Source organism: Temnothorax nylanderi, unplaced genomic scaffold (genome assembly GCF_030848795.1).
Source record: "Temnothorax nylanderi isolate EJ_2023f unplaced genomic scaffold, tnyl_v1.0 TNYL_tig0120_pilon, whole genome shotgun sequence".
In the NCBI taxonomy this organism is placed as follows: Eukaryota; Metazoa; Arthropoda; class Insecta; order Hymenoptera; family Formicidae; genus Temnothorax; species Temnothorax nylanderi.
In genome coordinates, this window is record NW_027249182.1 from 205,744 (window position 1) to 228,242 (window position 22,499).

The 22,499-nt window shown below is 31.3% G+C and overlaps 4 protein-coding genes across 9 annotated transcripts; all 4 read right to left on the reverse strand.

Moving 5' to 3' along the window:
- Window positions 1-1,030: 1,030 nt before the first annotated feature.
- On the reverse strand, window positions 1,031-21,845 carry LOC139776450 (lysosomal aspartic protease-like). 6 transcript variants are annotated; one of them, XM_071713090.1, is made up of 9 exons: window positions 8,868-8,925; window positions 3,962-4,061; window positions 3,234-3,457; window positions 2,603-2,721; window positions 2,257-2,453; window positions 2,020-2,142; window positions 1,803-1,938; window positions 1,580-1,672; window positions 1,031-1,504 (listed from the first exon to the last, which is right to left on the reverse strand). In XM_071713090.1, the coding sequence occupies exons 2-9, from the start codon at window positions 4,033-4,035 to the stop codon at window positions 1,301-1,303; spliced, it is 1,170 nt and encodes a 389-aa protein (XP_071569191.1). In that variant the 5' UTR covers window positions 4,036-4,061; window positions 8,868-8,925; the 3' UTR covers window positions 1,031-1,300. The 6 variants fall into 6 exon arrangements, with proteins under 6 accessions (XP_071569191.1, XP_071569192.1, XP_071569196.1 ...); XM_071713091.1 differs by lacking the exon at window positions 8,868-8,925 and adding an exon at window positions 4,126-4,408; XM_071713094.1 differs by lacking the exons at window positions 1,031-1,504; window positions 1,580-1,672; window positions 1,803-1,938; ... (4 more) ...; window positions 3,962-4,061; window positions 8,868-8,925 and adding exons at window positions 14,081-14,548; window positions 14,624-14,716; window positions 14,849-14,987; ... (4 more) ...; window positions 17,249-17,342; window positions 21,563-21,845.
- LOC139776466 (lysosomal aspartic protease-like) lies at window positions 6,288-8,431 on the reverse strand. Its single transcript, XM_071713112.1, has 6 exons — window positions 8,186-8,431; window positions 7,854-7,891; window positions 7,432-7,628; window positions 7,040-7,172; window positions 6,804-6,896; window positions 6,288-6,729 (listed from the first exon to the last, which is right to left on the reverse strand). Exons 1-6 carry the CDS (start codon window positions 8,367-8,369, stop codon window positions 6,580-6,582), a joined length of 795 nt encoding a protein of 264 aa, XP_071569213.1. The 5' UTR covers window positions 8,370-8,431; the 3' UTR covers window positions 6,288-6,579.
- On the reverse strand, window positions 10,047-12,430 carry LOC139776453 (lysosomal aspartic protease-like). The gene is made up of 7 exons (XM_071713097.1): window positions 12,224-12,430; window positions 11,605-11,723; window positions 11,256-11,455; window positions 11,020-11,142; window positions 10,803-10,938; window positions 10,591-10,683; window positions 10,047-10,515 (listed from the first exon to the last, which is right to left on the reverse strand). Exons 1-7 carry the CDS (start codon window positions 12,393-12,395, stop codon window positions 10,312-10,314), a joined length of 1,047 nt encoding a protein of 348 aa, XP_071569198.1. The 5' UTR covers window positions 12,396-12,430; the 3' UTR covers window positions 10,047-10,311.
- Window positions 18,798-21,627, reverse strand: LOC139776472 (lysosomal aspartic protease-like). The gene is made up of 8 exons (XM_071713118.1): window positions 21,563-21,627; window positions 20,578-20,786; window positions 19,951-20,099; window positions 19,695-19,867; window positions 19,449-19,571; window positions 19,240-19,372; window positions 19,012-19,104; window positions 18,798-18,935 (listed from the first exon to the last, which is right to left on the reverse strand). Exons 1-8 carry the CDS (start codon window positions 21,625-21,627, stop codon window positions 18,798-18,800), a joined length of 1,083 nt encoding a protein of 360 aa, XP_071569219.1.
- Window positions 21,846-22,499: the final 654 nt, after the last annotated feature.

Consider the following 22,499-nt stretch of genomic DNA (forward strand, 5'->3'; position numbering starts at 1 on the left):
AGCTTTGTGTTCGAACGATATTAGAAATCGCTTCGAGATCTCGGACGGAGAAAAAAAATTGACCAATCATATTTAAGCAATTCGGCAATTGGCCAATGCGATTGGTTAATTTTCGGAGCGATTTCTAGCATCGTGGACACAAGGATTAAAAGCTTTAAAGTTTATACAAATTCTCTGAGAGCCTAAGAGCTCTTTTCATTAATCCAATCGACTCTAAAAATTGCGCTTTGCATATACGTAAATATTTCACTAGCGCAACTCAATGTATTTAAAAAAGTTTAATGATTAATAAGGTGAAATTGATCTTTGAAAGTATGTATTATTTGCGTCGGTATAACAGACTTATATGTATAAGCAATGGTACATTCATTCCAAATTTAGCTTGAATGCTAATATGCTAAATCGTGGCAGACTGTATCAATTGCATTTTAGTATTAAGCACTGTATAGTATGATATTTTCTCCTGATATTAGAGCAGAGACATTGGCTTGTAATCATATCAAATTTTTGCAAACGTGTATTGCCATTGCAGAAAATATTATCGTTGTTACACATCATGTATCAAAATTACTCGATAATCTCTCTTTGTGTATCATATTTTATTTAACACTAGCAGTAGTTAATACAATATGCAAGTTTCTAAAAATAATAATTTCAATATATAAGTTTATAATATTAACGTTAGTGAGATACCTAAACCAGTTTTGCAATATTATAACAATTTATTAATTAGAATACATACGACATGATAATTTTCGTATCGACAATTTGGTATCTATGTGTCGAAAATTTTAGACAATTTTTATTAATAAGCAAAAGATTTATGCGTATATAATTTGTGTAAACATAAGAAAGGTAAAAAGTTATATATTGATTACAAATGCGGTATGTCATACTCTTATACATATAAGCAGAATGTTATATGATATCTTGTACTCGTATGTAAGCAGAAAATTTATAAGATTAAACGAGATAATATTTTTCGGGATACTACATTAAGATGAGATTGAAAGGGCGATATATGAAATCATTATTCAGTGTAAAAAATATATACTTTATTTTAATAGACTTATATACAAGTTGTATTCACAATATCTAACAATTCGATAGTTGCCGAAAGAACAAAATGTACCAAATCGTTGGTAGAATAAGTATCGCATATCTTTCTTCTAATTCTCACATACGTATTAATTTAAAAATATACCATATAAATAGTCCAAATAAAATTACAGACTACATATGTCAGTCGATATTCTAAAAAAACTATGACTTATTTGTTTAGTAATGTCATTTAGATTTCCTAATATTTAATGATAACTTCATGAGAAGGCAATAAAGATTTATGTGAATTTACTGCAGTGGCGAATCCCACTCGGTCGTTCCCCATGTCAAATACGGTGTAGTACCGACCAATAAATACATCGCCCAAAATCCATTCTATACCATCAAGTTCATCAATATCTATCAAGGCGGGCACGCAAATATCTCTCTCGCCTTCTGTGAACTATGAGACATTAAATATGGCATAATATTTTTATTCTAAAAACAATTTAAACCTATATATAATAATATTCTTTACCTTCAAGACATAATCTTGACCAGTAAGTGGAAACGTCTTACCACCTATGACGAAATTGATATCGGGCAAATTAGAAATCTCGTTGCAGTCCACCTTTAAACAAAGGTCAATGTTAGTAATCCATATTAATAATCCGTAACTTATCAAACATTAATTAATTTATTTCAATAAATCATTTAAGGTAGTTGAAAGCTGCCATTGACGAAAAGGATCTAATATTTACTGTTCCATCATTATTAACACCGATCTCTCTCTGAATATATGCCATAGCCCGCGGTAGTCCAACTATCATAGAAGTGCCCGTGTCGACGATAGCTTGACAGCCTTCCGAGCAAGTGGTGTAATTTTTTATTTGAATCCTACAGTGGGATAGCATTACCAATTAGCTGACATATAATCAGTGGTTGACATACGTATAATTTAGAAAAAATACTACATACTTATCCATTTTAAATTGCCAGTGTTCCTTGCGGGTAACATTAACATACGTAAACTCGCCCTCGTAATGGGAAGAATCGGTGCCACCCAATATCAGTTCACCGCCGATCACGTCCGTCGGATTTCTGTATAGATTGTATATTTTTTACATTTGCATTTTACATTGCATGGAAAGCAAAGTATGTAATTAAAAAAATAGTATAATTAAACACGCGTGAGGCATACGGAAAGATACATACCGATTTAAATAAAAACTAAAAATTGGTTGGGACACCACGTGTTGATCAATCATGTTTTGGAAGACGGGTAAGTAAAAGACAGATGAGTCGGGATAACTCATCCCCAGAACGCCGTCGCATTGTGCATCGTCCCAAAAACTTGTCGTGAAACCGAAAACTTCTCCAAAACTCTGGCGTGTAACCTTAAGGCCAGCAACCTACGAAACGTTGATATTATTAATAAAGTATAATTGCGCGCGTTTTTTTTTTTCGAAGAATAATAGCAACATGTGCTTTTTAGAAAATTTTCATAGATTATGACTGTGATTAGAATTAAATATATATTATTTACTTGACGATGACTTACAATTACGTCATCATTAGATAAGTTCCCATACACTCTGCCATCGGGGTAAGAAACATCAAATATAACTCCTTCTGACACGTATGTAGTGGACTGTGTATTATCATATTTATTATGTTTCCCTGCAAAAAGAAGTAAATAAAATTAAATCAGTTAATATTAAAAAATCTAGAAATATTTTCTCTATATTAATCTAAATATATAACTAACAGTAGTTAAATCGTCAAATATATTTAGTTAAATCATCAAATATATTTATGTTTATATTTTTTGCTTCAACATGCGAGCTGTTTTGTATAAAAATTTATTTGTATCTTTAAAGTAAGTGTGATAAATAATGTAAATAAGAGAGTATGTAAGTATGAAACTTAGCTACATAATATTTACCTTACCACTGATTCGAATCTTTGAAACTGTTGCTTTAAAGATTTTATAACTTTACTTGAAATGTAAATGGAATGGATACAATTCTACAGCATTATTCTTATCTTATATTTTTACTTGATATCAATCATTAAACGAGAAAAAAATTATTAAGATTATTTTAATGCTTGAAATATTAATTTTTATAATACAAATGTACATATAGGCATAATAGAATGTCGGGGAGATAGCGATGTTATGATATACTTACAGCAAGCAGGTTCGCTAACGTTGCAGTCTTTGGATGGTATCCAGAGATCTGAGGCACCAGTGTCGAAAAGTACTTTAAATGTCTGCGGTGGAGTTCCAATTTCGATAGTACCGTAGTATTCAAGATTTTTGTAATTAATCAAAGATACGTTTGCCGTACCCGAACGGAGTCGTATCATAGCTTCCGTCGAAAATTTTTTAGAGGATGTCTTGTGTAACGGAATTCTTGAAGAAACATAAAAAAAATTCCGTTATATTATATGCGTATCGTATAAACGCGAATATATGTACATATATCGTACAACATAAATACGAATTTCAAACAATTTATTTGATCATTTTCAAGCAACTCTTATTTAAAAACTATTAAAGCCTCAACATTTTGGCATTGAGAAATAAATGCTACCTACATATATTTACGCATTAGAATGTAGTTAGGTATTTTAAATGCGAATTCCTCTTTTCATGATGCTAATCTTATTTAAAATAAGATTTTCGAAGGAATCCTCAAAGCATCTCTTGTAATTAGTTTGCTCACTTTATTCCGACTTTCAAAATGCGTTTTTCTTACAGATTTGATACAATTATGGTATTTGAAATTGATTTGATAATTATTTATCGCGAATTCTCTGCGGCGACTCCAAGTAGTTGGAAGCGCGATCTCTGTATGGTAGTATAATTCATCGTGTCGATATAAATGTGGATCGTTTGTATATAACATGTACTCACCTATGCAACTCCGCGTTGATTGACGCAAAGTTGATTACCGTGATTACCGTCATCGTCACAAAGAGCCGATACATTTTCCTGAATTTCTCGACGACTGAAGCTACAAAAGTCAAAATTGTTATAGGACCGTTATAACTGCGAATCAATCCACAACCGGTACGTACAGACAAAGAACAGGCAGTCAAATTGCTAAGCGTTCCCTTATATACAAATGTGCGTACATGGCCTTGTGCTTATAAGAAGGTGAGCAGGAGGGCAGAAAAACAAACGAAGCGTTCCAAAGCTTTGTGTTCGAACGATATTAGAAATCGCTTCGAGATCTCGGACGGAGAAAAAAAATTGACCAGTCATATTTAAGCAATTCGGCAATTGGCCAATGCGATTGGTTAATTTTCGGAGCGATTTCTAGCATCGTGGAGACAAGGCTTAAAAGCTTTAAAGTTTATGCAAATTCTCTGAGAGCCTAAGAGTTCTTTTCATTAATCTAATCGACTCTAAAAATTGCGTTTTGCATATACGTAAATATTTTATTTAGCGCAACTCAATGTATTTAAAAAAGTTTAATGATTAATGAGGTGAAATTGATCTTTGAAAGTATGTATTGTTTGCGTCGGTATAACATACTTATATGTATAAGCAATGGTACATTTAGCTTGAATGCTAATATGCTAAATCGTGGTAGACTGTATCAATTGCATTTTAGTATTAGGTACTGTATCGTAACAAAATGCTCGAATGTCGTTCGGAGTCAGGATGTTGCAAAATTGCAGAAAAATTCAAGTTAATATTATATGGACATTATTTACGGCTTGTCAACAAGGCAAAATTGGTGTTTGCTTATCAAGCGTGTGCATTTGAATTTTAGCAAGGAAAAAAAATATGCAGAAAATTGCAGAACAAGGTATTTTCTTCTTCATTTACAGGCTTCCTTTATCCTTTTGCAACATAATGACTTTATAATTTAATGATATGTTATCTTTTTATATTTCCTATTATTAACCTTTAGAGGACGGGCAAGTTTTTTCATAACTTTTTATGAATTTTATTTATAACTTCAATATATGTGTTAAAGTGTTATACTACGGAAAATAAGCGATTTCCGTGGAGCCTAAAAATAGGCTTCCCGTCCTCTACAGGTTAAATAATTAACCAGAACTATCGGGAACCATGATACCTTTAGCACCTAAGTCGAAACTTTATTGCTGAATCTGTTGCTATATACCTGATGTTAATAAGCAACAGATCTGTATATGTGTATATGTATATATGCGTTTACAACTTATGAAATTTTGTAACTTTTAAAAATATAATAAAAACATGTATTAATTATAAAAAAAAAAACACTTGTCTTATAATTAAGCATACCCCTTCCTACTTCCGCTTATTCATACATATCCTTACATTGAACCAACGAAAATTCTAACCCAGAACTTTGTCAGCTACAAAGAACTTTGTCAACTTCCAAGAATTTTATCAACATAAAAAATTTTTCCAACTTCTAAAAATTTTTCAATTTTTGATAATTTTATCAACATAAAGAATTTGATTAACTTCTAAAATTTTTTTCAACTTTTAAGAATTTTGCCAATTTTCAAGAATTTTATCAACACAAAGAATTTTGTCAAATTTAGGAATTTATCAACATAAAGAATTTGTCAAATTAAGAATTTTATTAACATAAAGCCTATCTTTTACAGATTAACTCTTGCAAAAATATAATCAAATGCAGCGTAAAATTTCATAACACATAAGATATTTAGCTATTATTATTTATATAGTGTGATACTTTCTTCTAAAATTGTAGAGATATTGATTTGTAATCATATAAAATTTTTGCAAACGTTTATTGCCAGAAAATCTTATCATTGTTATACGTGTATCAAAATTCAGTATCAAACAGTCGATTATCATCTCTTTTTGTGTATCGTATTTTATTTAACACGAGCAGTACTTACTTAGTACACTACGCAGGTTTTTAAAAATAACGTATTCAAAATCGAAATTTATAATATTAATGACAGTAAAATATTTAAACCAGTTTTCTCGATATTATAACAAATAATTACAATACGTATGGTGATACATAATAATGTATTATTATTAATGAAGAGATTTATGTGTATACATTTGTGTGAGCATAAGGAATATAGAAAATTGCATATTAATTATAAATGCGGTCACTTATAAAGGCAGAATGTTATACGATATCTTGTACTTGTATGTAAGCAGAAAATTTATATTATACGAAATAATATTTTTTGGGATACTACATTAAAATAAAATTGAAGAGCGAATATATGAAATCAATATACAATGTAGAAAATATATACTTTATTTTAATAGACTTAATTATATTCACAATATCTTATAGCAATTCGATAATTGCTGAAAGAACAAGATGTACCAAATCGTTGGTAGAAATAATATCGCATATCTTTGTTCCAATTTTCACATACGTATTCATTTAACAACATAACACATAAATAATAACAAATAAGAATTACAGGCCAATAAGGACATGCGAGTCGATATTCTAAAAAACTTTGACTTATTTGTTGATTAATGTCATTTAGATTTTCTGATACTTAATGATAACTTCATGAGAAGGCAATCAAGATTTATTTTGCAGTGGCGAATCCCACTCGGTTGTTCCCCATGTCAAACTCTGTATAGTATCGGCCAATAAATACAGCGCCCAAAATCCACTCACAGCTCACATCGTCAGTCTGAATATGATCAAAGCCCGTTATCGTATCGTCTACGGTGTACTATGAAATATTAAAAATGGCATGATATTTCTATTCTACAGCAATTAAAACCTTTATGTAACAATATTCTTTACCTTCAAAATGTAATCTTCACTAGTGAGTCTGAACGTCTTACCGCCTAGGACGAAATTGATATCGGGCAAATTAGAAATCTCGTCGCAGTTCACCTTTAAAAGAAGATTAATGTTAGTATCCATATCAATGATCCGTAATATATAAAACATTTATTAATTTATTTCAATAATTTATTTAAGGTGGTTGATAACGGTCATTGCAGAAAGGGATAATCTATTACTTATTTATCTATTACCAATTTATTAATAACACCGATCTCTCTCCAAATAACTGCGATATCCAATGGTGGTCCATATATCAGTGAGGCGCCCGTGTCGACGAAGGTTCGACAACCGTTCGCGCATAAGATGTTATCTCTTATTTGAACCCTACAGTGCAATAGCATTGTCAATTAGCTGGCGTATGATCCGTGGTTGATATACATATAATTTAGAAAAAACTACGTACTTATCCATGGTCACTATCCATGGTACTTATTAGTTCACTACCCATCGCAACTGAGAGATCTCTGTATAGGTCGTATATTTTTCACATTGTACATTTGCATATTACATTGCATGGAAAGACAACGTATGTAATTAAGAAAATAGTTTCAGATACACGTGGGCCATCCAGAAAGATACATACCGATTTCGATAGAAACTAAAAACGGGTCGGGACACCACGCCTTGATCAATCATGTTTTTGAAGACAGGAGTCCCAATCCTGGATAACGAGGGGTAACCCATCCCCAGGACGCCATCGAATTCATTAACGAAGGACGTTTTTCTCGAATAGTTTACAGCTACTCCGAATGTTTGGGATACAATCTTAAGGCCAGCAACCTACGAAACGGTGATATTATTAATAAAGTATAACCGCGTGCGTTTTTTTTCCGGAGAATAATAGCAACATGTGCTTTTTAGAAAATTTTCGTAGGTCATAACTGTGATTAGTATTAAATATCATTTACTTGACGATGACTTACGATTACGTTATCATTACATAAGTACCCAGACACATTGACACTGGCGTAAGAAATATTAAATATATCATTTCCTGGCAAATACGTGCGCTGGATCTTGTACTATCATATTTATTATGTCCACTGCAAAAAGTAGTAAATAAAATTAAATCGGTTAATAATGAAGAGTCTATAATAAAAATATCAATTTCTCTTTATTATTTTCTGTTGCTTTAAAGATTTTATAACTTAACTTAAAATGTAAATAAAAGAGACACAATTCTACAGTATTATTCTTATCTTATATTTTTAATTGATATCAAAAGAGAAAGGAATAATTAAGATTATTTTAACACTTAAAACAATAATATTTTTTTTAAACAAATGTACATATGGAAATAATAGAATATCGGAGAGGTAGCGATGATACACACTTACAGCAATTAGGTTGGCTAACGTTGCAGTTTTTAGATGGTACCCAAAGATCTGAGGAACCAGTGTCAAAAAGTACTGTAAAATTCTGCGGTGGAGTTCCAATTTCGATATTACCATAATATTGTATATTGTCACAATTAATCAGAGGCACAGTAGCCAAACGGAGCTGTATCATATTATTGTCCATCGAAGGTTTTCTAACGGAGTATGTCCTGTATAACGGAATTCTTGAAGCAACATAAAAAAAGCCCATTATATTATACGCATGTAAAAACGCGAATGTACAAATATCATTTAAAATAAATATGAGTTTCGGATATTTTAATTGGTCATTTTAAAGCGCTTTTTATTTGAAAACTATTAAACCCACAACATTTTGGTATTAAGAAATAAGTGCTACCTGCATTTATGATTTTACGCATTAGAATGTAGTTTAGGTATTTTAAAAGCAAATTCCTCTTTTTATGACGCTAATCTCATTTAAGATCTTCGAAGGAATCCTAAAAGCATCTCTTAATTAGTCTGCTCACTTTATTCCAACTTTCAAAATGCTTTTTTCTCACAGATTTAGTACAATTATCGTATTTATTAAAGTATTTATTGTGAATTCTGCTGTGATTCCAAGAAGCGCGATCTCTGTACGGAATTTATCGTGTCGATATATATGTGGAGCGTATGTACTCACCTATGCAACTCCGCGTTGACTAACGCGAAGTTGATTACCGCAATTGCCATACAGAGTCGATGTTTTCTGAATGTCCCGACGTATAAATCTACAAAAGTCAAAAATGTTTTAGGAGTGTTATAACTTCAAATCAGTCTACAATTGGTATGCACAACGGACAAAGAATGTAGTCAAACTTAGCGTTCCCGTCGCTGCTCATATACAGATGCGCGTGTTCGTCCTTTGTGTCTAATGTAATAACAAAGAGGAGGAGGGCGGTAAAGCGAACAAAGAGTTTTAAAAATTCTAACGCCTCTAATAGCCCAATAGCTCTTTTCATTAATTTAATCTGGATACACTTGCGCCACTATAGTCTTCATATTGCAAATAGTAGTTGGTCGATCTCGTCAGATTTTAGAATGATCAAAAGGAGTATAAAAAACAAAAAGCTGGAATAAACGATAAAATTTTGAAAATGTTAGCTTGGAATTACGAAATCAATTTTACGTAGGACTTGAAGCCTTTCTTTTACAGATCTCTTGAAAAGTATAATAAATTGTTGCATAAATTGCATAACGCAAGATGTTTAGCTACTATTATTTATATAGTCTGATATTTTCTCCTAATATTGTGGAGACATTGGCTTGTAATTATATAAAATTTTTGTAAACGTGTATTGCCAGAAAATATTATCGTTGTTACACATCATGTATCAAAATTACTCGATAATCTCTCTTTGTGTATCATATTTTATTTAACACTAGCAGTAGTTAATACAATATGCAAGTTTCTAAAAATAACAATTTCAAAATATAAGTTTATAATATTAACGATAGTGAGATACCTAAACCAGTTTTGCAATATTATAACAATTTATTAATTAGAATACATACGACATGATAATTTTCGTATCGACAATTTTGTATCTATGTGGCGAAAATTTTAGACAATTTTTATTAATAAGCAAAAGATTTATGCGTATATACGTTTGTGTAAGCATAAGAAAAGTAAAAAGTTATATATTGATTACAAATGCGGTATGTCATACTCTTATACATATAAGCAGAATGTTATATGATATCTTGTACTCGTATGTAAGCAGAAAATTTATAAGGTTAAACGAGATAATATTTTTCGAGATTATTATATTAATGTATAGTCATTAAGATGAGATTGAAAGGGCGATATATGAAATCAATATTCAGTGTAAAAAATATATACTTTATTTCAATAGACTTATATACAAGTTGTATTCACAATATCTAACAATTCGATAGTTGCCGAAAGAACAGAATGTACCAAATCGTTGGCAGAATAAATATCGCATATCTTTCTTCTAATTCTCACATACGTATTAATTTAAAAATATACCATATAAATAGTCCAAATAAAATTACAGACCATATGTCAGTCGATATTCTAAAAAAACTATGACTTATTTGTTTAGTAATGTCATTTAGATTTTCTAATATTTAATGATAACTTCATGAGAAGGCAATAAAGATTTATATGAATTTACTGCAGTGGCGAATCCCACTCGGTCGTTCTCCATGTCAAATACGGTGTAGTACCGACCAATAAATACATCGCCCAAAATCCACTCTATACCATTATACGGAATAACCTCTCGGAAGGCGGGAATGCAAACATCTTTTTCGTCTTCAGTGATCTATAAGACATTAAATATGGCATGATATTTCTATTCTAAAAACAATTTAAACCTTTATATAATAATATTCTTTACCTTCAAGATATAATCTTGACCAGTGAGTCGAAACGTCTTACCACCTATGACGAAATTGATATCGGGCAAATTAGAAATCTCGTTGCAGTCCACCTTTAAACGAAGGTCAATGTTAATAATACATATTAATAATCCGTAACTTATCAAACATTTATTAATTTATTTAAGATAATTGTGAAAGCTGCCATTAACGAAAAGGATCTATTATTTACTGTTCCATTATCATTAACACCGATCTCTCTGTCAAGAGCTGCGATAGCCCGCGGTAGTCCACCTATCATAGAAGCGCCCGTGTCGACGATAGCTTGACAGCCTTTCGAGCAAGAGGTGTAATTATTTATTTGAATCCTACAGTGGGATAGCATTACCAATTAGCTGACATATAATCAGTGGTTGACATACGTATAATTTAGAAAAAAAACTACATACTTATCCATTTTAAATTGCCAGTATTCTTTGCGGGTAACATCCACATACGTAAACTCGCCCTCGTAATGGGAAGAATCGGTGCCACCCAATATCAGTTCACCGCCGATCACGTCCGTGACATTTCTGTATAGGTTATATATTTTTTACATTTGCATTTTACATTGCATGGAAAGGCAAAGTATGTAATAAAAAAAAATAGTATTAAACACACGTGAGGCATACGGAAAGATACATACCGATTTAGATAGAAGCTAAAAATTGGTTGGGACACCACGTGTTGATCAATCATGTTTTGGAAGACGGAAGGGTAGTCAAAGGCAGATAAGTCGGGATAACCCATCCCCAGAACACCGTCGCATGGTGCATTGTCCCAAAAACTTGACGTAAAACTGAACGCTTCTCCAACAATCTGGCGTGTAACCTTAAGGCCACCAACCTACGAAACGTTGATATTATTAATAAAGTATAATTGCGCGCGTTTTTTTTTCAGAGAATAATAGCAACATGTGCTTTTTAGAAAATTTTCATAGATTATGACTGTGATTATATAGAATTAAATATATCATTTACTTGACAATGACTTACGATTACGTCATCAGTAGATAAAAACCCAGTTACACCGCCATCGTCGTAATCAATAACAAATGACTCATTCTGTGATATATATGTGGTGGACTTTGTATTATCATATTTATTATGTTTCACTGCAAAAAGTAGTAAATAAAATTAAATCAGTTAATATTGAAGAATCTAGAAATATAAATTTCTCTATATTAATCTAAATATATAACTAACAGTAGTTAAATCATCAAATATATTCAGTTAAATCATCAAATATATTTATGTTTCTATTTTTTGCTTTAACATGTGAGCTGTTTTGTATAAGAAGCTTATTTGTATCTTTAAAGTAAGTGTGATAAGTAATGTAAGTATGGAACTTAGCTACATAATATTTACCTTACCACTGATTCGAATCTTTGAAACGGTTGCTTTAAAGATTTTATAACTTTACTTGAAATGTAAATGGAACAGATACAATTCTATAGCATTATTCTTATCTTATATTTTTACTTGACATCAATCATTAAACGAGAAAAAAATAATTAAGATTATTTTAATATTTGAAACATTAATTTTTTAAATACAAATGTACATATAAAAATAATAGAATATCGGGGAGGTAACGATGTTATGATATACTTACAGCAAGCAGGTTGGCTGACGTTGCAGTTTTTGGATGGTACCCAGAGATCTGAGGAACCAGTGTTGAAAAGTACTTTAAACCTCTGCGGTGGAGTTCCAATTTCGATATTACCATAATATTGTATATTGTCATAATTAATCAGAGGTACAGTAGCCAAACAAAGCTGTATCATATTAATGTCCGTCGAAGATTTTTCAACGGAGTATGTTTTGTATAACGGAATTCTTGAAGAAACATATAAAAAGAGTCCATTATATTATACGTATATAAACGCGAATGTCATTTAAAAAATATCTTTCAAAATAAATATAAATTTCGGATAATTTAATTGACCATTTTCAAGCACTTTTTATTTGAAAACTATTAAAGCCACAACATTTTCGTATTAAGAAATAAGTGCTACCTGCATTTATGAATTTACGCATTAGAATGTAGTTTAAAAGTATTTTAAAGTATTTTAAAAGCAAATTCCTCTTTTTATGACGCTAATCCCATTTAAGCTCTTCGAAAGGATCCTCAAAGCATCTCTTATAATTAGTTTGCTCACTTTATTCCGACTTTCAAAATGCGTTTTTCTCACAGATTTAGTACAATTATCGTATTTATTAAAGTATTTATTGCGAATTCTGCTGTGATTCCAAGAGGCGCGATCTCTATACGGAATTTATCGTGTCGAATATAAATGTGGAGCGTATGTACTCACCTAAGCAACTCCGCGTTGATTAACGCGAAGTTTATTACCGCAATTGCTACACAGAGTCGATACATGTTTCCTGAATATTTCGGCGAATAAAGCTACAAAAGTAAAAAATGTTTTAGAGGTGTTATAACTTAGAATCAGTCCACAATTGGTACGCACAACGGACAAAGAATGTAGTCAAACTTAGCGTTCCCGTCGTTGCGTATATCAATAACGGCGCGTGTACGTCTTGTGTTTATTATAAGAAGGTGAGAAGAAGGGCGATAAAGCGAACAAAGAGTTTTAAAAGTTCTAACGCCTCTAATAGCCCAATAGCTCTTTTCATTAATTTAATCTGGATACACTTGCGTCACTATAGTCTTCATATTGCAAATAGTAGTTAGTCGATCTCGTCAGATTTTAGAATGATCAAAAAGAGTATAAAAAACAAAAAGCTGGAATAAACTATAAAATTTCGAAAATGTTAGCTTGGAATTACGAAATCAATTTTACGTAGGACTTGAAGCCTTTCTTTTACAGATCTCTTGAAAAGTATAATAAATTGTTGCATAAATTGCATAATGCAAGATGTTTAGCTACTATTATTTAGATAGTCTGATATTTTCTCCTAATATTGTGGAGACATTGGCTTGTAATTATATAAAATTTTTGCAAGAAAATTTTATCGTTGTTACACATCATGTATCAAAATTACTCGATAATCTCTCTTTGTGTATCATATTTTATTTAACACTAGTAGTAGTTAATACAATATGTAAGTTTCTAAAAATAACAATTTTAAAATATAAGTTTATAATATTAACGATAGTGAGATACTTAAACCAGTTTTGCAATATTATAACAATTTATTAATTAGAATACATACGACATGATAATTTTTGTGTCGACAATTTGGTATCTATGTGTCGAAAATTTTGGATAATTTTTATTAATAAGCAAAAGATTTATGCGTATATACGTTTGTGTAAGCATAAGAAATGTAAAAAGTTATATATTGATCACAAATGCGGTATGTCATACTCTTATACATATAAGCAGAATGTTATATGATATCTTGTACTCGTATGTAAGCAGAAAATTTATAAGATTAAACAAGATAATATTTTTCGGGATACTACATTAAGATGAGATTGAAAGGGCGATATATAAAATCAATATTCAGTGTAAAAAATATATACTTCATTTTAATAGACTTATATACAAGTTGTATTCACAATATCTAACAATTGGATAGTTGCCGAAAGAACAAGATGTACCAAATCGTTGGTAGAATAAATATCGCATATCTTTCTTCTAATTCTCACATACGTATTAATTTAAAAATATGCCATATAAATAGTCCAAATAAAATTACAGACCATATGTCAGTCGATATTCTACAAAAACTATGACTTATTTGTTTAGTAATGTTATTTAGATATTTCCTAATATTTAATGATAACTTCATGAGAAGGCAATAAAGATTTATATGAATTTACTGCAGTGGCGAATCCCACTCGGTCGTTCTCCATGTCAAATACGGTGTAGTACCGACCAATAAATACATCGCCCAAAATCCACTCTACACCATTAAACGGATTAACTTGGTAGGCGGTAATGCAAACATCTATTTCGTTTACTGTGATCTATAAGAAATTAAATATGGCATGATATTTCTATTCTAAAAACAATTTAAACCTTTATATAATAATATTCTTTACCTTCAAGATATAATCTTGACCAGTGAGTCGAAACGTCTTACCACCTATGACGAAATTGATATCGGGCAAATTAGAAATCTCGTTGCAGTCCACCTTTAAACGAAAGTCAATGTTAGTAATCCATATTAATAATCCGTAACTTATCAAACATTTATTAATTTATTTCAATAATTTATTTAAGATAATTGTGAAAGCTGCCATTAACGAAAAGGATCTATTATTTACTAATCCATCAGTATCATTAACACCGATCTCTCTGTCAAGAGCTGCGATAGTCTGCGGTGGTCCACATATTACAGAATTGCCCGTGTGGACGATAGCTTGACAGCCTTCCGAGCAAGAGGTGTAATTTTTTATTTGAAACCTACAGTGGGATAGCATTACCAATTAGCTGACATATAATCCGTGGTTGACATACGTATAATTTAGAAAAAAAACTACATACTTATCCATGGTAATTTGCCAGTATTTTTTTTTAGTAACATTAACATACGTAAACTCGCCCTCGTAATGGGAAGAATCGGTGCCACCCAATATCAGTTCACCGCCGATCACGTCTGTGACATTTCTGTATAGGTTGTATATTTTTTACATTGTTTATACATTTGCGTTTTACATTGCATGGAAAGTCAAAGTATGCAATTAAAAAAATAGTGAAACACACGTGAGGCATACGGAAAGATACATACCGATTTAGATAGAAGCTAAAAATTGGTCGGGACACTAGGTGTTTATCAATCATGTTTTGGAAGACAGTAGGCTTTTTAAAGTAAGATAAGGCTGGATAACCCATCCCCAGAATGCCGTCTGCATATTCCCAAAAACTTGTCGAGAAATCGAGCGCTTCTCCGAATGTCTGGAATGAAACCTTAAGGCCAGCAATCTGCGAAACGTTGATATTATTAATAAAGTATAATTGCGTGCATTTTTTTTCGGAGAATGATAGCAACATGTGCTTTTTAAAAAATTTTCATAGATTTTGACTGTGATTAGAATTAAATATATCATTTACTTGACAATGACTTACGATTACGTCATCAGTAGATAAGAACCCAGACACACTGCCATTATCAACGTAATCAATAGCAAATGACTCATTCTGTGATATATATGTGGTGGACTTTGTATTATCATATTTATTATGGTTTACTGCAAAAAGTAGTAAATAAAATAAAATTAAATAAAATTAAATCAGTTAATATTGAAGAATCTAGAAATATAAATTTCTCTATATTAATCGAAATATCTAACTAACAGTAGTTAAATCATCAAATATATTTATGTTTCTATTTTTTGCTTTAACATGTGAGCTGTTTTGTATAAAAAATTATTTGTATCTTTAATGTAAGTGTGCTAAATAATGTAAATAAGAGAGTATGGAAGTATGGAACTTAGCTACATAATATTTACCTTACCACTGATTCGAATCTTTGAAACTGTGGTGCTTTAAAGATTTTATAACTTTATTTGAAATGTAAATGGAACAGATACAATTCTACAGCATTATTCTTATCTTATATTTTTACTTGATATCAATCATTAAACGAGAAAAAAATAATTAAAATTATTTTAATACTTGAAACATTAATTTTTTTAATACAAATGTACATATAAAAATAATAGAATATCGTGGAGGTAGCGATGTTATGATATACTCACAGCAAGCAGATTGGCTAACATCGCAGTTTTTGGATGGTACCCAGAGATCTGAGGAACCGGTGTCGAAAAGTATTTTAAATGTCTGCGGTGGAGTTCCAATTTCGATAGGACAGTAGTATTGAATATTTAGGAAATTAATCAGAGATACGTTTGCCGTACCCGAACGGAGTCGTGCCATAGTTTCCGTAAACAATTTTTTGTCGGAGGATGTCTTGTATAACGGAATTCTTGAAGCAACATAAAAAAAATTTTGTTATATTATATGCGTATCATATAAACGCGAATGTATGTACATATATCGTACAACATAAATACGAATTTCAAATAATTTATTTGATTATTTTCGAGCACTTCTTATTTAAAAACTATTAAAGTTTCAACATGTTGACATTAAGAAATAAATGCTACCTGCATATATTTACGCATTAGAATGTAGTTAGGTATTTTAAATGCGAATTTCTCTTTTCTTGATGCTAATCTCATTTAAAATAAGATTTTCGAAGAAATCCTCAAAGCATCTCTTGTAATTAGTTTGCTCACTTTATTCCGACTTTCGAAATGCGTTTTTCTTACAGATTTGATACAATTAGAAATAAATACTACCTGCATATATTTACGCATTAGAATGTAGTTAAGTATTTTAAGTGAGATTGGTGTCATCATGAAAAGAGGATATCTCTCTCTCTCTCACACGACGCTAATCTCATTTAAAATAAGATTTTCGAAGAAATCCTCAAAGCATCTCTTGTAATTAGTTTGCTCACTTTATTCCGACTTTCGAAATGCGTTTTTCTTACAGATTTGATACAAATATGGTATTTGAAATTGATTTGATAATATAATTATTTATCGCGAATTCTCTGCGGCGATTCCAAGTAGTTGGAAGCGCGATCTCTGTTACGGTATTATAATTCATCGTGTCGATATAATATAAATGTGGATCGTTTGTATATAACATGTACTTACCTATGCAACTCCGCGTTGATTGACGCGAAGTTGATTACCGTGATTACCGTCACAAAGAGCCGATACATTTTCCTGAATTTCTCGACGACTGAAGCTACAAAAGTCAAAATTGTTTTAGGACCGTTATAACTGCGAGTCAATCCACAACCGGTACGTACAGACAAAGAACAGGCAGTCAAATTCCTAAGCGTTCCCTTATATACAAATGTGCGTACATGGCCTTGTGCTTATAAGAAGGTGAGCAGGAGGGCAGAAAAACAAACGAAGCGTTCCAAAGCTTTGTGTTCGAACGATATTAGAAATCGTTTCGAGATCTCGGATGGAGAAAAAGAATTGACCAATCATATTTAAGCAATTCGACAATTGGTTAATTTTCGGAGCGATTACTAGCATCGTGGAGACAAGGCTTAAAGACTTTAAAGTTTATGCAAATTCTCTGAGAGCCTAAGAGCTCTTTTCATTAATCTAATTGACTCTAAAAATTGCGTTTTATACGTAAATATTTTATTTAGCGCAACTCAATGTATTTAAAAAGTTTAATGATTAATGAGGTGAAATTGATCTTTGAAAGTATGTATTGTTTGCGTCGGTATAACAGACTTATATGTATAAGCAATGGTACATTCATTCCAGATTTAGCTTGAATGCTAATATGCTAAATCGTGGCAGACTGTATCAATTGCATTTTAGTATTAAGCACTGTATAGTATGATATTTTCTCCTGATATTAGAGTGGAGACCTTGGCTTGTAATCATATCAAATTTTTGCAAACGTGTATTGCCAGAAAATATTATCGTTGTTACACATGTTTCAAAATCACTCGATAATTATCTCGATAATTAGTACAGTGCGCAAGTTTTTAAAAGTAACATTTTCAAAAAGTTAATTTATAATATTAATGATAGTGAGATACCTTAACCAGTTTTTTCGATATTACAACAATTAATTATAATACATATGACATAATAATGTTAGTATCGACAGATTGGTATCACTGAGTCCACAATTTTATATAATTATTATTAATGAACAAAAGATTTATGTGTATACATTTGTGTGAGCATAAAAAATATAGAAAATTGTATATTAATTAGAAATGCGGTCATTTATACAGGCAGAATGTTATACGATATCTTGTACTTGTATGTAAGCAGAAAATTTATAATATACGAAATAATATTTTTTGGGATACTACATTAAAATAAAATTGAAGAGCGAATATATGAAATTAATATACAATGTAGAAAATATATACTTTATTTTAATAGACTTAATTATATTCACAATATCTTATAGCAATTCGATAAATGCTGAAAGAACAATATATACCAAATCGTTGGTAAAAATAATATCACATATCTTTGTTCTAATTGTCACATTGTACGTATTCATTTAACAACATATCACATAAATAATCACAAATAAAAATTACAGAGCAGTAAGTACATGGGAATCGATATTCTAAAAAACTTTGACTCATTTGTTGAGTAATGTCATTTAGATTTTCTAATATTTAATGATAACTTTATTAAAGAAGTCACTCAACATTTATTTTGCAGAGGCGAATCCTACTCGGTCTTTCCCCATGTCAAACTCGGTATAGTACCGACCAATAAATACATCGCCCACACCACAATATCGATCACGGAAGCCGATAATGCACTTTAACGTATCGTCTTCTGTAAGCTATGAAACATTAAATATAGCATGATATTTCTATTCTAAAACAATTTAAACTTTTATATAACAATATATTCTTTACCTTCAAAACGTAATCTTCACCGGTGAGTCTGAACGTCTTACCACCCATGACGAAATTGATATCGGGCAAATTAGAAATCTCGTCACAGTTCACCTTTAAACAAAGATTAATGTTAGTAATCTATGTTAGTAATCCGTAATATATCAAACATTTATTAATTTAGTTCAATAATTCATTTAAGGTAGTCGAAAGCTGCCATTGCAGAAAGAAATAATCTGTTACTTATACCGTATTATTAATAACACCGATCTCTCTCTTAATAACTGCGATATCCGATAGTGATCCAAATATCAAGGAGGCGCCCGTGTCGACGACAGTTTCACAGCCGTTCGTGTATAAGATGTTATCTCTTATTTGAACCCTACAGTGCGATAGCATTACTAATTAGCTGGCATATGAACCGTGGACGTACATGTAATTTAGAAAAAACTACGTACTTATCCATAGTAAATTGCCAGTATACTCTGCGGGTAACATTAACATACGTAAAGTCGCCGTTGTAATGAGCGGGATCGGAACCACCCAATATCAGTTCACCGCCGATCACGTCCGAGAGATTTCTATATAGGTTGTATATTTTTTACATTTTTTATACATTTGTATTTTACATTGCATGGAAAGACAAAGTATGTAATTAAAAAAATAGTTTTAAACACACGTGAGGCATACGGAAAGTTACATACCGATTTAGATGGAAGCTGAAAATTGGTTGGGACACCATCTCTCGATCAATTATGTTTTGGAAGACAGAAGGTTGTTTAAAGGCAGATAAGGCGGGATAACCCATCCCCAGAATGCCGTCGCATTGTGTCCAGGGCAAAAAACCTTCCGAGAAATTGAACACTTCTCCGAATTTCTGTGATGTAATAATAGCAACATGTGCTTTTTACAAAATTTTCATAGATTATGACTGTGATTAGAATTAAATATATCATTTACTTGACGATGCCTTACGATTACGTTATCATTAGATAAGTTCCCGTACAATTTGACATCTTGCCACTTTGCATCGTGGTAAGAAACATTAAACGTAACTCCTTCTGGCACGTATGTGGTGGACTTTGTATTATCATATTTATTATGTTTCACTGCAAAAAGTAGTAAATAAAATTAAATCAGTTAATATTGAAGAATCTAGAAATATAAATTTCTCTATATTAATCTAAATATATAACTAACAGTAGTTAAATCATTAAATATATTTATGTTTCTATTTTTTGCTTTAACATGTGAGCTGTTTTGTATAAGAAGCTTATTTGTATCTTTAAAGTAAGTGTGATAAATAATGTAAGTATGGAACTTAGCTACATAATATTTACCTTACCACTGATTCGAATCTTTGAAACTGTTGCTTTCAAGATTTTATAACTTTACTTAAAATGTAAATGGATCAGATACAATTCTACAGCATTATTGTTATCTTATATTTTTACTTGATATCAATCATTAAATGAGAAAAAAATAATTAAGATTATTTTAATACATGAAACATTAATTTTTTTAATACAAATGTACATATAGGAATAATAGAATATCGGGGAAGTAGCGATGTTGTGATATACTTACAGCAAGCAGGTTGGCTGACGTTGCAGTTTTTGGATGGTACCCAGAGTCCTGAGGAACCAGTGTCGAAAAGTACTTTAAACTTCTGCGGTGGAGTTCCAATTTCGATTTGACCATAATAATGCATATTGTAAAAATTAATTAAGGGTACAGTAAACAAACGGAGCTGTGTCATATTATTGTCCGTCGAAGGTTGTCTAACAAAGTATGTTCTGTATAACAGAATTATTGAAGCAACATAAAAAAAGCCTATTATATTATACGCATGTAAGGGCGGCAGTGTGGTCTAGTGGTAGAGCGCCAGACTCGTAATCTGAGGAACCAGGTTCGAGTCCACTAGAGCCATGGAAAGTTTTTCCGAAAGCTGCGCCCTCCGTGCAAGATAGGTCTCTTGTGCGGGGCAAACTGGGCTCCGTCTTTCGGAAAGAGACGTTAAGCCGTTGGTCCAAAGGGTTAAAGTGAGAGGAGAAAGGGTAGTAGTGTGAAGGTTTGGGTAACGTTCCTTACAAAAACGCCTTGCAAACCCTGCGGGGATAAGCAATAAAGATAGTTTATAAGTTATACGCATGTAAACGCAAGTGTACAAATATCATTTAAAATAAATATGAGTTTCGGATATTTTAACTGGTCATTTTGAAGCACTTTTTATTTGAAAACTATTAAAGCCCCAACATTTTGGTATTAAGAAATAAGTGCTACCTGCGTTTATGAATTTACGCGTTAGAATGCAGTTTAAGTATTTTAATAGCAAATTCCTCTTTTTATGACGCTAATCTCATTTAAGATCTTCGAAAGAATCCTCAAAGCATCTCTTAATTAGTCTGCTCACTTCATTCCGACTTTCAAAATGCGTTTTTCTCACAGATTTAGTACAATTATTATATTTATTAAAGTATTTATTGCGAATTCTGCTGTGATTTCAAGAAGCGCGATCTCTATATATATGGAATTTATCGTGTCGATATAAATGTGGAGCGTATGTACTCACCTATGCAACTCCGCGTTGATTAACGCGAAGCTGATTACCGCAATTGCCACACAGAGTCGATACATGTTTCCTGAATGTCTCTGCGAATAAAGCTACAAAAGTAAAAAATGTTTTAGGAGTATTATAACTTCGAATCAGTCCACAACCGCTACAGACAAAAATTGAAATTAAACTTAGCGTTTTCATCGTTGCGTATATCAATAACTGTGCGTGTACGTCCTTTGTGTCTAATATTATAACAAAGAGGAGGAGGGCGGTAAAGCGAACAAAGAGTTTTAAAAATTCTAACGCCTCTAATAGCCCAATAGCTCTTTTCACTAATTTAATCTGGATACACTTGCGCCACTATAATCTTCATATTGGAAATAGTTAGTCGATCTCGTCAGATTTTAGAATAATCAAAAAGATTATAAAAAACAAAAAGCGGAAATAAAGGATAAAATTTCGAAAATGTTAGCTCGGAATTAAGAAATCAATTTTACGTAGAACTTGAAGCCTTTCTTTTACAGATCTCTTGAAAAGTATAATAAATTGTTGCATAAATTGCATAACGCAAGATGTTTAGCTACTATTATTTATATAGTCTGATATTTTCTCCTAATATTGCGGAGACATTGGCTTGTAATTATATAAAGTTTTTTCAAACGTGTATTGCAAGAAAATGTTATCGTTGTTACACATCATGTACCAAAATTACTCGATAATCTCTCTTTGTGTATCATATTTTATTTAACACTAGCAATAGTTAATACAATATGCAAGTTTTTAAAAATAACAATTTTAAAATATAAGTTTATAATATTAACGATAGTGAGATACCTAAACCAGTTTTGCAATATTATAACAATTTATTAATTAGAATACATACGACATGATAATTTTCGTATCGACAATTTGGTATCTATGTGTCGAAAATTTTAGATAATTGTTATTAATA